The 15,681-nt window shown below is 41.4% G+C and overlaps 1 protein-coding gene across 1 annotated transcript in view; it reads left to right on the top strand.

Moving 5' to 3' along the window:
* The first annotated feature begins 2,263 nt into the window (after positions 1-2,263).
* The window catches only part of CT83 (cancer/testis antigen 83), a 60,158-nt gene continuing 46,740 nt past the window's right edge, over positions 2,264-15,681 (top strand). Inside the window, exon 1 of the mRNA XM_040467958.1 lies at positions 2,264-2,420. Coding sequence (XP_040323892.1) covers positions 2,331-2,420 — 90 coding nt within the window. The 5' untranslated portion in view covers positions 2,264-2,330. The remainder of the gene's footprint in view (positions 2,421-15,681) is intronic.

The following is a 15,681-nucleotide window of genomic DNA, read 5'->3' as shown; positions in this document are numbered from 1 at the left end:
TGAAAAGGGCTATTGGGGGCTATTTGATCTTTAACGCCCTGTGGGATATTCCTGCCATTTCTGAGTGTGCCTGCTATCTCCCATAGCAAATCCTACTTCCCCACAAATTATTCAAGTGTGGCATCGAGAGCAGATTGAGCCCATCAGCTCCTCGCTCTAGATTTTCTTCCGTTGATGCAGCTGAAGGAAGTATTGCCTTCTCCAGCAGCCACATCCAACTACGGGTGCATACTGAATTTAAAAATCAGGCAAAAGCACTAAAGAGATTGCTGTGTGTTCCTGCTAAGTCACGCCTCCTGCAAACGCGTGTTGACGGAGCTGGGTTGCTCCGTTGGGTTGGGTTTTGGGGAATCCTCGTGCAATATCTTATGGTTATCTCTGCTAAAAATGTGTCTTTGTGGCATGCAGCCTATCAAGACGCTAGTGAAGGACGACACCCAGTCTTCTGGCTTTGGTTGTTGACCTGGAGCTGTGCAAATCCAAATCTGGGGCTCGGATACAGCTCTAGGAACCATTAGCTCATTGGTAGGAATTTAAGCAACAGGCATGGTTGAAGTCTTCCAGAAGATCAAATGCTTGGGAATGCTACATCCAGGGTGCAGTTTATATTGGTATAGGGGAACGAAACTAAAGGCTGCCAGGAGCTGTCGGAGGTAGAGAACATGCGATGGAATCACGGAGCAAGAGTATTTCAAGAAGAAATGAAAACAAAATCAATTGTGTCAAATGCCACAAAAGGCTAGTTGGAAAGAGGAGTGCCGGTACAGTCTCCCTTCTCTCCCTCATCAGGGAAAGGAATGGTCTGATATAACTTTTCTTGGTGACCTCATGGTGGTTTCCAAGGATCATTGCTTTTGCTTTTTCTAGTAAGAGCTTATAAACTACCCCTTTCTTTTCTTTTCTTTTTTTTTAAAGCTTATTTATTTATTTTGAGGAAGAGAGAGAGTGAGCAGGAGAGAGAGAGAGATTGCTTACTACTATTGGAATGATAGTTCCCCCATTCAACTCTTTTGGTACATTCTCCCATTCTCAATAATCAACAGGCTTGTTGAACAATCTTATCTATAAAATCTCTCAGAACCCTGGTGTGTGATACGTCCAGAACAATGAGCTGTACAGTTACTTAAGAAGAAAGAGGTGTCCTTCAAAAAAGATTTTCCCCACATTTCTTGGACCTCTGTTCCCCCTTCCCAATATCCCTTCTACCATTTTTATAAAAAGATTATTCCCTTCCACTAAAGGACATAAGCAAAATAGTTGGGCTTTTATTTTGTAGTGTTTATTTTGAGAGAGAGAGAGAGAGAGAGAGAGGTGGGGTGGAGGTGGGGGGGGTAGAATCACCAGTAGGCTCTGCGCTGTCAGCACAGAGCCCAACATGGGGCTCAAGTTCATGAATGGTGAGCTCATGACCTCAGCCAAAACCAAGAGTCAGACACTTAACCGACTGAGCCACCCAGGTGCCCCCAAATAGTTTGACCTGTAAAAAACTCAAATGCCATCAGAGTAACTTAGTTAACTTGCCAGTAGGATAATGCCAGTGGGTCTCAAAATTCTCAAGGCCAAGACATAGGCAAGTTCCTTTCCTCATAGACTGCAAAGAACCATTGCTACTCGCGTTCTATTAGTATCATAGGGACACACACCTAATTCCATTCAGACCGCCTTGAAACTTTACTTTAGACCCCTGACACGGTGCAATCGGATCTTGTATTTTTCATTCTGACTTCAGTACTATGAGTACAAGATCCGATTGCACCTATTGACCTATATACAGCCTAGAGAAACAGCAATCCGGTTTGAAGGCAAATTTGCAGATGAATACAGAACTCACAGATGTGAAGAAGAGAAGCCAGTAGCTTTCCTGCCACTTCCTTCTGGCTCTTAGCAGGAGATCTAGTTGCCACTTCTGAGAACTCCCTCCTTATTTCATACCCCTCTGCTTGTACCAGAAAAACTGTCTCTCCTCATGCCAGAATTTTCTTCCGTGTCAGGGGTCTAAAGTCCTTCTTCCTCCTCCCCTACATACGGTTGTCGGAAAATCACCACAAAGAGATCCAGCTGGATGAATGAATCACCCTTTAGACACACAGATCTGTGCTTCTCAGAGGCACAGATCTTTTGCAAGCGGATGGGGACATCGGTCTCCGCAGCAACTCAGGAGTTAATCCTCAACCAAACAGTCCTGTTAAGTAATTCAGAAGTACAGGGTTTGGTGGGGTGTTTTTTTTTTTTTTTTTTCTTCCTTCCAAAAACGGTAGGGAAAATGTGGAACACGATATCTACATATCACTCTATTGAAAACTCCAGAGATCCCTCTGTTCTCCAAGCAGATGGAGATCCCACTCTATCAAAGGTCTTGTCTGTTGGCTCTTTTAATGTGGCTCGTTGCTGCTGACTCTCACAGAGTGAAAAGGAGAAAGGTAAGAATTTTGCTGATTCACAGCTTTCTGGTGTTTCTGCCGCTCGGGGCCTCTTTTTTTAGAGGCTCCTATTTTGTTGAGTTTTATTTAGTTAGTCTCAAATGTAAGTAAATTTCTATTCTCTGAAGTGTAATGTTCCATTCCCAGATGACTAACTCTTTGAAAGTCATTTTCGGGACCTTGAATGATAAAATGCCTGTCTCTCATGATGGCACCAAATCCCAGAAAAATCCAAGCGAGTTGAAAAAGAGTTATAATATATACTTTGTTACAGATTCTATGGAAGGCAAAGAAAAAAAGGCTTTAAGTTAGGCTCAGCAGGGAATTTAAATAGTGTTTTAAAATTAATCACAGAAGATTGTTTACAGCCTTCGGATTGTTAAAAAGTTAAATAAGAACTGAACATTGCCCAAGTCATAAAAAATTCACCATTTTAATGCTAACTCCTAATATTTTCAGGAAAGAAGGTCCCAGATCAACCATTATACAAAAACATTCACCATGACTAGTATTTCTGGCCGTTAAAGATCAAAATTATTTTCTCTAAAAATGTTCAAAAAATATTTCTGGCTTTGACTCGGGATCATTTTGTATAATCATTAAACCAACTTGCATCTGTACAGCATTTGCGAAAGGCTTTCTTTTTTCCCCCATTTTCCATTTACATCTATACTTGTGCGTAAGTGCAGATGCGGAAGTGAAAGCAGAGAGGTGAAGTGATTGTGCTTAAGGTCACGCCACAATTTCATAATATGGCAAGTTAAAAATTCATCCTGTTTGATTATTCGCAGCTTTTTCTCCCCTGCCACCTCTTAAAAAGAGGACTATGCCTCTTAGCTCCTTCCTTCTCTGCACCCTCCAAGGAGGGTCCGGTCTTGCCACATAGGTCTTTGGGCTGCAGCAATGGAAGACCGGAAGTAAAGGAAGATGAAAGGAAGGCTGGAACTGGCATTTAGAGCTGAAGGTCAAAGCTAATTTGCACTGAGTGGGAGAGTTGCGAGGAAATAGGGTAAGAGGAGCCAAGATAAAAGACAAGTGTGTAGGACAGGAAGAAGCAAAGAGATTTTAAGATGCCTTTCGGGAGACTTTATGTCCCATCAATAAGATTCGGGAGCTACAAGTAAAGAGATGAATTGTTGGGGCGCCTGGGTGGCTCAGTCGGTCGAGCATCCGACTTCGGCTCAGTTCATGATCTTGCAGTCCGCGGGTTCAAGCCCCGCATCGGGCTCTGCGCTGACAGCTCAGAGCCTGGAGCCTGCTTCAGAGTCCATGTCTCTCTTTCTCTGTGCCTCCCCTGCTCACCCTCTGTCTCTCTCTCTCTCTCAAAAATAAACATGAAAAAAATTTTTTAACGAGATGAGTGATTGTCAAGTTTCTCTTGGTCGAATGGACTGTGTTCCCTATGCCTTTAACATTGCTCCAAAATGATACCGTGTGGTTTTAATGCCTTCAAAAGCTTTTTAGTGACATACCTTTGTCCTTTACAGTATTTTTTCCACTTGGTCATAATAACGCTCTGTCATGGAGGAAATCCTCGAAGAATTTCCGTATACATACAGAAAACCCTTACTCTTCTTTGCGGCCACAATACAATGACATTTTTAAAAGTAGTTTTTAAGTTTATTTATTTTGAGAGAGAGAATATGAGGCGAGAGGGGCAGAGAGAGAGAGGGAGAGGGAGAGGGAGAGAATCCCATGCAGGATTCGTGCTGTCAGTGCGGAGCCCAACGTGGGGCTCCAACTCATGAACCGTGAGATCATGACCTGAGCCAAAATCCAAAGTCGGACGCTTAACTGACTGAGCCACCCAGGCGCCCTGGTAATGACATTTTTTACTCGAAGTGACTGATTAATTAGAAGTCCAGTGAGAGGGAATGAGAACTAGATTGGGAAGAGGGAAAGATTAAACTCATACTAGGTGTGTTAGTACATCTGAATGACCCGACACCACCTGTTAGATACAAGCAGTAAATTGATTAATGAAACACTATCATTGGTTACACTAATCAATTAATAAATACATTCATTTCTTTATGCGACTCTACAGCAGCTCAAAGTAACAATCCAGGTAAACTCGGTATGGTACTTGCATCTAGGAGTTCCAAGTGGAAAGAGAAGAAGGTGGAGAGAGAGACATCCATATAATTAAAATAATGGGATCTAATACACTTTCGGGTAGAATAACATATACGTAGATGCCATAGGAATTCAAAGCATGGAGACCTGAGCGAGGAAAATAAAGGAAAGCCTCACCCCTGATGTACGAGCTGGGTCCACAAAACCAAGGAGGTAAGAAAATGATGGAGCGAGTACACTCTATAGAATAAGGGCTCTGCCTGGCTATGGCGGCATGGTGCGTTCGTAAAAAATTGCATAGGACCGGAGGGTGCGTGGGTTATGGAAAAGGGTGAGAAAAGCAAGGCTGGTGTTCATAATTTGCACGACACAAAGCTGGAAACGTGGATTGAGACCAGATCAAGAAGAGTTGCAAACTTTTGCAAGTATATGCAGAGGTACGTTGTCTTTAACGTGCATTCACAACTTCCGTGACTTCTCAAAGATCTCGTGACCACCCAAGGTTTACAGGTCACTGCCAAAGGAAAAGGAGAACCTGTCTATTCTTCTTCAGCATATATATTTGTAAACTCCTTGTATCGATGACTATGCCATTAACAACTTTTCAGATCGTACATACAATTTTAATCCTGCCTAGAATATGTGTCTCAATACGTATCTGGGTCATAGTTTGTCCACACTCCTAATGTTGAACATTATTATTCCCATTTTTCTGTAAGTACGAGACACATCCCTGCAGCTAAACTCTTGGAGAGCGTTTGTAACAATTTATTTAGAATAGACTCCTGGAAATTTAATTGTTTGATCACATACTGTATGCCTTTTTAGGGTCACTTGCAAATGCGGCCAAACGTTTCCCCCATAAAGATGGCGCTGATTTGAACTATTATTCACAGTGTGTATGGTGTCTCTGTATATGCTAGACTGTAGTCAAAAAAGGAAATTACACTTTTCTCTTTCACATTTTGATGTCCACTTGCGTTGTCATCGGTTGTGTCCCTGGCCCTTTTTAGATTGGGGGGCTTGTCTATTACCTAAGGAATTGTAGGAGCTTACTTCTGCCTCTACTAATGATGTGAATTATTTGTCGTTCATGTTTGTGAATATTCCCTCTATCACGGTTGCCTTTCTCTTTGTTTCTGCAGTGTTTGACTTGCAGAAGTTGTAAGATTTCACTTAGATCTATCAGTGTTACCCTGGACAAATTACAACTAATATTTAGGAAGTCCAGAACCATCCCACGATAGTTTAAATATCTACCCATATTTTCTTCTAGATTTTAAAAGAAGCATCTGTTTCCTGCGGAATTAGTGTGGTATGATTTTCCAGGTGTCCCACTGAGATTATTTATTTATTTATAAATAAATTATTAATTTATAATTTGTTTATATTTATAAATTATAAATAAATTATAAATTAATAATTTATTGTCAAATTGGCTTCCATGCTCATCCCAACAAGTGCCCTCCTCAATGCCCATCACACCGAGCTTCTTGAAACATCCAAACGGGACTCCCCAGCTTCAAATGTCACCTTATCTCTCAGGTCGATCTCTTACCACTTTTCGCTTGCTAACCACACCCGCATCCTCTCTGATCTTTGAACATGCCAAGCTCAATCCCACCTAAGGACCTTAATGTGTGCTCTGTTACCTGGGCAGCGAAAACAGCTCACTCTTTTACTTAGGTCAGATCTCCACTTAAGTGTCATGCACTCATAAAGCCTTTCCCTGAACCATCCGTCTGAAACAAAACACCAGTCCAACCCATCACACTGTGTCTCCTTAGTCTGCTTTATTTTTTTTTTATACTACGTAACCCTACCTAAAATGATGTATTTACCTCCATACTCATTTATTGTTCTGTTCAGCATCATATGCTTCACATGAGCAGATATTTTGTCTTCTTTTTCAATCTCTCTATCCCCAGTGCCTAAAGAGTGACAGGTGAACAGGAGGAGATCAATAAATACTTGCTAAGGGGCGCCTGAGTGGCGCAGTCGGTTAAGCGTCCGACTTCAGCCAGGTCACGATCTCGCGGTCCGTGAGTTCGAGCCCCGCGTCGGGCTCTGGGCTGATGGCTCGGAGCCTGGAGCCTGTTTCCGATTCTGTGTCTCCCTCTCTCTCTGCCCCTCCCCCGTTCATGCTCTGTTTCTCTCTGTCCCAAAAATAAATAAAAAACGTTGAAAAAAATTAAAAAAATAAATAAATACTTGCTAAATATAGAAATGAACAGCAAATATTCATACCTATTTGTACCTTTATGAAATGTCTAGTGTGTTCCTCTGATTTATCCGCCTATCTCAATACCCATGCCAACGTATGTAGCTTTATAATATGTATTAAAATCTGTAAGGACAATCTTTATTTCTTTCTCAATATGTCCATCTCCAACCTACTGCATATATTGTCCCAAATGAATTTCATTTTTTCTATTTCCAAATAAACGATCTTTGAATTGGACTTTCACTAAATCATGGATTTATAGGAGGAAAATTGACAACTAATATTTCTAACCACGAATAATTTGACATCTCTCCATTCAGTTGATTCTTCCTGTATGTCCCTCAGGAAAGTTACAGTGTTCTTCATGTAAATTTCATACATTCCACCTTTGTTTTATTTCTAAGGAGTTGATAGTCTGGTTATCATAAAGGAGATCTTTCGTTCTCATTATTTCCTACCTGGTTATAAAGGTAGTGTAAACATATCAACGGGTATGTTATATTTATGGCACAACTCACATGTATAATCTTAGGACTATTTCATCTACTAAATCTACCAATGTCTAGAACTCATGAAACATATGCCATACTAATGCATTAGTTCCGTCTGTTTATCTTTTCATTTCTAATAACTTTGCTGTTTGTTTTTACATGTTTTATTTTGCCCATTGGTTGCAAAAGGTTAGTGGCTGGTATAAAACTACTTTACCTTGTATAACTGGGAAGTCAGTATAACCGTATTGTTGGTTTCCTACATGATTTAAAGTACCAACACATGAAACAATAATCATAAATCCATGTTAATGGGCAAATGATGTAACAAGGTATGATTGATAACAACAGAAAGGGGAAGCAGCGATGTTTAGAAACAGAAGTAATGTATGAGGTTGAAGCTCAGTTCACATCAATTCAAAATAGATAGTTATAAGTTTAAAATGTTAGCTGTAATTCACTTGGTAACCAATAAGAAAATAACTAAAAAATGTACAGAAAAGGAAATTGGACGGAGTGAGAATGGCACACCCAAGAAAACCGAACATGAAAAAAGGCATGACTGGAAGAACTGAGACCAAAAACTATATAAGGCATATTGAAAACAAATAGAAAAATGACTGAACTACGTTCTTCATTGTGAGTAATTACTTTAAATATGAATGAAATCAATTCACCAGTTAAGGACAGAGATGGCAGATTGATCACAATAAAGTGATTTTTTTGTTGTTGTTGTTTTGTCTTTTTGTTTTTTTTTTGTTTGTTTGTTTTCTTTCAGCTCTAGGATTTCTTTCTGGTTCCTGTTTGTAATTACTGTCTTGATTGATATTATTTATTTGTTCATACCTTGTTCTTCTGGTTTCACTTAGCTCTATACCCATGATTTCTTTTAGTATTTAAGCCTACTTAAGACAAGCGAATTAAAGTCTTTGTCTAATAATTCCAATGTTTGGGTTTCTCTTAGAGCGATTTCTATTAATTTTTTTTTCTGTGGAGGTGCCATACTTTGTTTCTATGCACGCTGCATAATTTTTGTGTTGGAAACTGGGCACTTCGAATATTATAATGTGGTAATTTTGGGTATCGAATTCTCCTTCCTCTCCGTGGTTTTTTATCGTTGCTGTTGTTCATTTTAGTTGTTTATGTAGTGAGTTTCCAGAATTAGTTCTATGAAGCATGTATTCTTTTTTGAGTGTGGCCTCTGAAGTCTCAGCTAATGGTTGGACAGAGATTTCCTTGAATGCCTAAAACCCATAAGTCTCCACACTTTGTTTTGGAGATCATCGTATGTATTGATGCATGTTTATATATATATATGTATATTTATGTATAAATATATATAAGTTTATAAATTTATATGTTACGTGTTTATATTTATTATAAATTATTATAATTTATATATATATATAATTTATTGTCAGGTTGGCTAACATACAGCGCGTACAGTGTGCTCTTGGTTTTGGGGGTAGATTCCCTTGATTCGTCACTTACATACAACATCCAGTGCTCATCCCAACAAGTGCCCTCCTCAATGCCCATCCCCCCTTTCCCTCCCCCCCCCGCCCTCCCCCACCCCCCGCAATCAATCAACCTGCTTTTAGCACTCAGCCAGGCAGTTGACTCTTAGCCTCAACTCTTAGCCTTTACTCCCTGCTGGTGCAGAGCCTCAAGATCAGCAGACATGAGAGCTTAGGGCCTACAGAGATATTTCCTGAGCATGCACGGCCTAGACACTCACACAGTCCTGCACATGTGTGTGGATTTCTAGAGTTCCAGGGAAAGTTGGAGATTTTTAAAGCCTCTCATGTTTCTCTCTCTCTTTTGAAAAGTTGTTGTTTGCCTCAGCTATTATCGCAGCCCCACGCAGCTGTGATTTTCATGTTTATTTATTTCTGAGAGACAGAGAGAGACACGGCACGAGCAGGGGAGGGGCACAGAAAGAGGGAGACAGAATCGGAAGCAGGCTCCAGGCTCTGAGCTGTCAGCACACAGCCCGACCGCAGGGCTCGAACTCACGAACCCGGAGATCATGACCTGAGCTGAAGTAGGATGCTTAACCAACTGAGCCACCCAGGCACCCCAGAGGCAGCTGGGCTTTTAAGCGATTTGGACTTTTTGTTTTAGACAAATACTCCCCAGGTAAAGGCTATCGGCACCAGACTGTCTACGTACCTGATCACATAAAGATAAGCCTAGCATGTGAGATTTTCTAGAAAACTGTCAGGTCAAATAATGGCAATTCACTACAAATGGGGCTTTGGAAAATCTTAAACTCCCCTCTTACCACTCGAGGGACCATTAGGCTGCTGATTTCCACCTTGATTGTGGACCATATTTCTTGACCCAGTCCTCTCGTGGTTGTTGCAAGCCTTTGGTTCATTCCTAGAGTTCTGAAAATCTTAAAATTTTTGATACATTGAAATTTATTTCTCATTTAGCTCAAAATATTTTGAATTTATAGCTCTTCTTACCCTTTGTGGTTTTTTTTTTTAATAATTGTATTTCTTTTGTTTTTAAAGCTCGTGTATTTATCTTGAGCGAGAGAGAGAGAGAGAGAGAGAGAGAGAGCACACACGTGCCAGCAGGAGAGGGACAGAGAGAGAGGAGAGAGAATCCCAAGCAGGCACGGAGCTCGATCTCACAGACCATGAGATCATGACCTGAGCAGAGATCAAGCGTCGGCTACTTAACTGACTGCACCACCCAGGTGCCCCTATAATTGTATTTCTTAATTCTAAATGTACAAGTATTTCCTGATTATCTATTTGATTTTTAACATACCCAGCTCAACAGCACTTTGATCAGAGAATATACTTTTCCTAATTTCAAAATTCCATTGTTTCCTTGAGAATTCAGCTATTGTCTGATGTTCCTCTGGAGGCAATGTATCTTTATTTTCCTCTGGATTTAATATTTGCTGTTTCTCTATTGTTCTCATCAGCTTTACAGAACCTAGCCGTGTTTCATTAGTATTTATCTTGTTTTGTGTTCATTGGGCTCCTTGAACAAAAAATATTCGACGAGCCTCAAAATCATGCTGAGAAAAAGATTACAGATGCAAAAGAGTACATAGCACATGATTCCATTTATATGAAACTTGAGGAAACACATATCCACTCTATGGAGATAGACTGAAGATCAGCGGTTATCTGGGGGCCAAAGATGGAGATTGACCGCAAAAGGGAACAAGGTATCTTTTGGGGTGATGGAAATGTTCTCTCTCTCTCTCTCTCTCTCTCTCTCTCTTTTAATGTGGTGGAGGTCTCATAAAATGTTGTTTGAAGTCACTAAGCTTTGGGGTGGTTTGTTACTTTGCTATAGAAACTTGTTTGTAGAAGCATGGTGATGTAATAAAAACACTAAAAGATGTAACATTGTCTATGGGACCAGGAACCAGGCAGAGGCTAGAAAATCAGTGGGGAGTCTGTTAGCAAAGGCTTGAGGAATGTCAAACAGCTAATGAAAACTGGAAAGGCAATGAAGAACTGTTAGGTGAATCTGGGAAAAAGAGAATCCACTTTGTATCACAGCAAAACAAATAGCAAACTGTCACCTGAGTAGTCTTGGAGAATAGAAAATACACACAAATGAACTTACAGCTGGGGCTAAAGACATGTCTCAGCAGAATGTTGAGGGTGACAATTGGCTTCTAGCTATGTGGAGCGAAATACAGGAAACAAAAGATGAATTTGGTGATTAGTTGCAACAGTTTTTGGTGGAGTCTTTTGGGGTTTTCTATATATAATATCAGGTCATCTGCAAATATAGATAATTTTCCTTCTTCCTTTTTGATTTGAATAACTTTTCCTTCCCCGCTCCCCTCTCTCTTTCACTGTCTTTCTCGCTCTCTCCTAATTGCTCTGGCTAGGATTTCTGGCACTATGTTGAATAAAAGTGGCAATAAGGGGCATCCTTGTTTTTTTCCTGATCTTAGAGGAAAGCTGCCCACCATTGAGTACGATATTAGCTGTGGGCTTGTCATATATAACCTTTCTTATGTTGAGGTACGTTCCCTCTATACCCAATTTATTCCCTCTATACCCAGTTTGTTGAATGATTTTTTTTTTTTATCATGAACGGATGTTGGATTTTGTCAAATGCTTGTTTCTGCATCTGTTGAGATAATCATAGAATTTTTATCCTTCCTTTTCTTAACATGGTGCACCACATTGATTGATGAGCATATGTTAAACCACCCTTGCGTCCCTGGAATAAATGCCACTTATTCGTGATATAGGATCCTTTTGATGTACTGTTCAATTGGATTTGTCAATATTTTGTTGAGGATTTTTGCACCTGTGTTTATCAGGGATATTGGACTATAATTTTCTTATAGCATTTGTTTCTGGCTTTTGTATCGTTACTGTTGGGTTTGTAAAGTGAGTTTGGGAGTGTTCCTTACTCTTTATTTTTTTTGGAAGAGTTTAAGGAGAACTGGAATTAATTCTTCTCTAAGTGTTTGGTAAAATTCACTAGCGAAGCTATCTGGTCCCAGGCTTTTATTTGCGGGGAATTTTGGATTATTGATTCAATCCCTTTAGTAGTAATCGGTCTGTTCTCATGTTCTATTTCTTCATGATTCATTCTTAGTAGGTTATATGTTTCTAGAAATTTATCCAGTTCCAGAGTGTCCAATTTGTTGACACATAATGGTTCATATTTGTCTCATGATCCTTCGTATTTGTGTGGTATTAATTGTAATGTCTCCTCTTTTGTTTATGATTTTTTAAAGTTTATTTGTTTATTTTTGAAAGAGAGAGAGACAGATCAAGTGGGGGAGGGGCAGAGAGAGAGGGAGAGAGAGGATCCCAAGCAGGCTCCACACCGTCAGCCCAGAGCCCAACGCAGGGCTTGAACTCACGAACCATGAGATCATGACCTGAGCCAAAATCAGGAGTTGGAGGCTTAACCGACCGAGCCACCCAGGTGCCCCTCATTGATAATTTTATTTATTTGAGTCTTCTTTCTTTTTTACATGGTTAAGGGTAGCTGAAGATTTGTCTATTTTGTTTATCTTTGGAACTCCTTTTTTTTTAGGTTTATTTTTGAGCAGGATCTGCGCTGTCAGCACAGAGCCCGACGCAGAGCTTGAACTCACAAACTGTGAGATCATGACCTGAGCCCAAATCAAAAGTTGGACACTCAACCGACTGAGCTATCCAGGAACCCCTGGACCTCCCTTTTTAAAAATGAAAGTGCCTGTTGTAGGTATCCTAGCCTTATCTTACCTTTGGATATGTCTGAGGAAGGCAAATAGCATGACCTTTTATCTGACAAGTCTTAGGATCCAGAAGAGCTGCCCCTCCAGAAATATATTAGATGAACTGCATGTAATGAGTCTAATCTACATCTAGATCAGCCTTAGATAATGACATTAGGGCTTTGAGCCTGAGCCAAATGTCATAATGAGATTTGAATTTGGGAAGAAAGGATAAACTGTCTTACACAAGGTGGGACTACAAATAATTGTGCCTAGAAGAGAACCAAGGTAGATTGAAAACTATTGCCCGTAATACTTTACGGCTCCTGCTATCGACAGGTAGCGTGTTTTGCCCGAGCGCTTTGAGTTTCATCTTCCTTTGTGAGTTATTTTGACTAATAGGACATAATAAATATGGCATTGTACGAATCCAGAGCCAAAAGCTAAAGAGAAGTCCTTGAAGATTTTGCCTTCAATCACTTAAAATGCTGCCCTGAAATTGACATGCTCTTGAAAAAGACCAGCGTTAAAGACTGAAGAGAAAGGTCCAGCCATCCCAGATGTTCCAAATGACTCAAGCCCCCTGACACCTTGTCGGCTGAATGCAGCCCCTTGAGTGAGCCTCAGCTGATCAGAACAGCCCAGCCACTGCACAGGGTCATAAAATAATAAGTAAGGCCTCGTTGTGCGAATAATAAATAAGTTTCAGGATAGTGTTATACAGTGCTTATGTTATGTATAATTGTTATCCAATACTTAAAATAGCAAACATTTATCGTATGACTCAGTTTCTGAGAGGCTAGAGGCTTGGAGGAGCTTAGCTGAGTTTTCTGGCTCAAGGTCTCCCATGAGGTTGGAATCAAGCTGTCGGCCAGGGTTGCAATCAATTCAGATCTTGGCTGGGACTGGAAAATCTGCTTCCAAACTCACTCACATGGTTGCTGGCGGGTCCCTGCTCCTTTCCGGCCGTTAGCCAGAGGCTTTAGTCCCACACCCTGTGGGCCTCTCCACGGGCTAGTTCACAGCATGGTAGCTTTTGCTTTCCCCAGAGTGAGTGACCCAAGATGGAGAGAATGTGTACACAAGAGAACACGCAAAATAAAAGCCACAGTCCTTTTTTTTTTTTTTGAACCTAATCTTGAAGTGACATATCGTCAGTTCTGCTGTATGCTATTGGTCGCACAGACTAATTTGGAGGCAATATCAGAGGATACTATACAAGAGTTTGAATACCAGAAGGTGGCGATCATTTGGGGACATGTTGGGGGCCAAGTGTCACACACAGCCATAGGGAACTGGAATAGATTTCACAGAATCATTCTTAGTTTGGCCAGCGATGAGAATTACATTGTGATTTTCTTTCTTTTTTTTTTTTTTTTTTAATTTTTTCATGTTTATTTGTTTTGCGAGAGAGAGAGCGAGAGAGCGTGCGCACATGAGCAGGGGTAGGGGCAGAGAGAGAGAGGGAGACAGAAAATCCCAAGCAGGCTCTGTGCTGTCTGTGTAGAGCCTGACTGAAGACTTGATCTCACAAATGGTGAAATCATGACCTGACCTGAGATCGAGTCGGATGCTTAACCGACTGAGCCACCCCACACAGCCTGCATTGTGGTTTTCTTCTATAAAGTTCATACTTTTAGAAATGCATAGTGAAGATGGGGTACGTAGTGATATGGCTCATAAAATTTATTTAAAATTCTTCAGGGGCGCCTGGGTGGCTCAGTCGGTTGAGCGTCCGACTTCGGCTCAGGTCATGATCTCGCGGTCCATGAGTTCGAGCCCCGCATCGGGCTCTGTGCTGACCGCTCAGAACCTGGAGCCTGTTTCAGATTCTGTGTCTCCCTCTCTCTCTGACCTTCCCCCATTCATGCCCTGTCTCTCTCTGTCTCAAAAATGAATAAATGTTAAAAAATAAAATAAAATAAAATAAAATAAAATAAAATACTTCAGCAAAAACAGTAATAACAGAAGGAATAGATAAAGCAATATCTTAAAAATGTTGGGGGTGCCTGGGTGGCTCAGTCAATTAAGTGCCCGTCTTCACCTCAGGTCATGATCTCACGGTTGGTGGCTTCCAGCCCTGACTCGGGCTCTCTGCTGTCAGCGGGGAGCCCGCTTAGGATCCTCTGTCCCCCTCTCTCTGCCCCTCTCCCACTCGCACGTGCGCACGCACACATGCTCACTCTCTAAAATAAAAGATATTTTCAAAAAATTGGTGAATATGGGTTATAGGCAGAGGGAGTGCATTATCTTATTCCTGGGGGCCCGAAATAGTTCCTGTAAAATTTTAAAACCAACATTTACAATGCACAGGACCTGGAACCCTTGGCAACTTTTTGAACTTGGGGAAATTTTCGACAGCAACTTAAAAATGCCCGAGGGAGAATGCCTCCTTCTTTCAAATTTCTTTTAAGTTATGCAAGCAAAATACAAATAAACTGAGACCACTGACATTGGAGCTTACTGAGGATGACTTTTAACTTTTGCCTTTGAATTTCCGCAGCCCGCAGCTGAGAACAAGGAAGGGTTAAACTCTTCGCGTTCTGAAGCGGCCTCCAAGGCCCAATCAAAAATCGGGTCCAGACCTCTCTCTCTCTCTCTCTCTCTCTCTCTCTCTCTCTCGGTTATTATAAAGAAACTGCTGAACTGACTCGTGTAGCCTCAAGTATCTCTGCAGGCCACTCCCAAAGTCTATCGAAGCAGAAGGCTACCGAGAGGGCAGGCAAGGCAGCATTTAGTAAACACCCTAATGGCAAGTTACGGCGGGCTCTTTTCTCTGCTTCGTCGGCAGGATTAGGAGATAAGGATCTCACTGTTGGCGTGATGCTTGTTAAGACCTGCCTGTGGCACTCACAGGCGTGTAGTAGTGGGTAGCGAGGGAGCCTTCGGGAGACCTTGACACGTACCTCCCAGGGCTTCTTGTGGCTCTACGCAGACATAGCCACTGTCGCCTGGTTCTCCGCTTAGAAATGTCTGAAAGCAAAGGACTTTGCTGGTCCAGCCAGCGGAGACAGGTCAAGGAAGGAACACTCGCGCAAAACACTCCCCAGGACTCCACAGCGTGGGAATGGGCAGGAAAGAACCTCGACCATTCCCTTAAATCCACATGAAAGGGTGTGCGGTATAAGAGGGACAGGTGCGGTAGGGTCGTACAAGGCAGGCAAAAATCGAGGACGCATTTTACCTTGGGGGGGGGGGGGGTGCCTCAAACAAATCTGTAAATATAGGGAGGATCACTGAAGTTTATTCGGTCCGGGGGCGGGGGGGGGG

Source organism: Herpailurus yagouaroundi, unplaced genomic scaffold, assembly GCF_014898765.1.
Source record: "Herpailurus yagouaroundi ecotype Mexico unplaced genomic scaffold, PumYag 67641, whole genome shotgun sequence".
Lineage (NCBI taxonomy): Eukaryota > Metazoa > Chordata > Mammalia > Carnivora > Felidae > Herpailurus > Herpailurus yagouaroundi.
The sequence above is the reverse complement of the archived record's forward strand: the minus strand, read 5'-3'. Positions and strand labels throughout refer to the sequence as shown.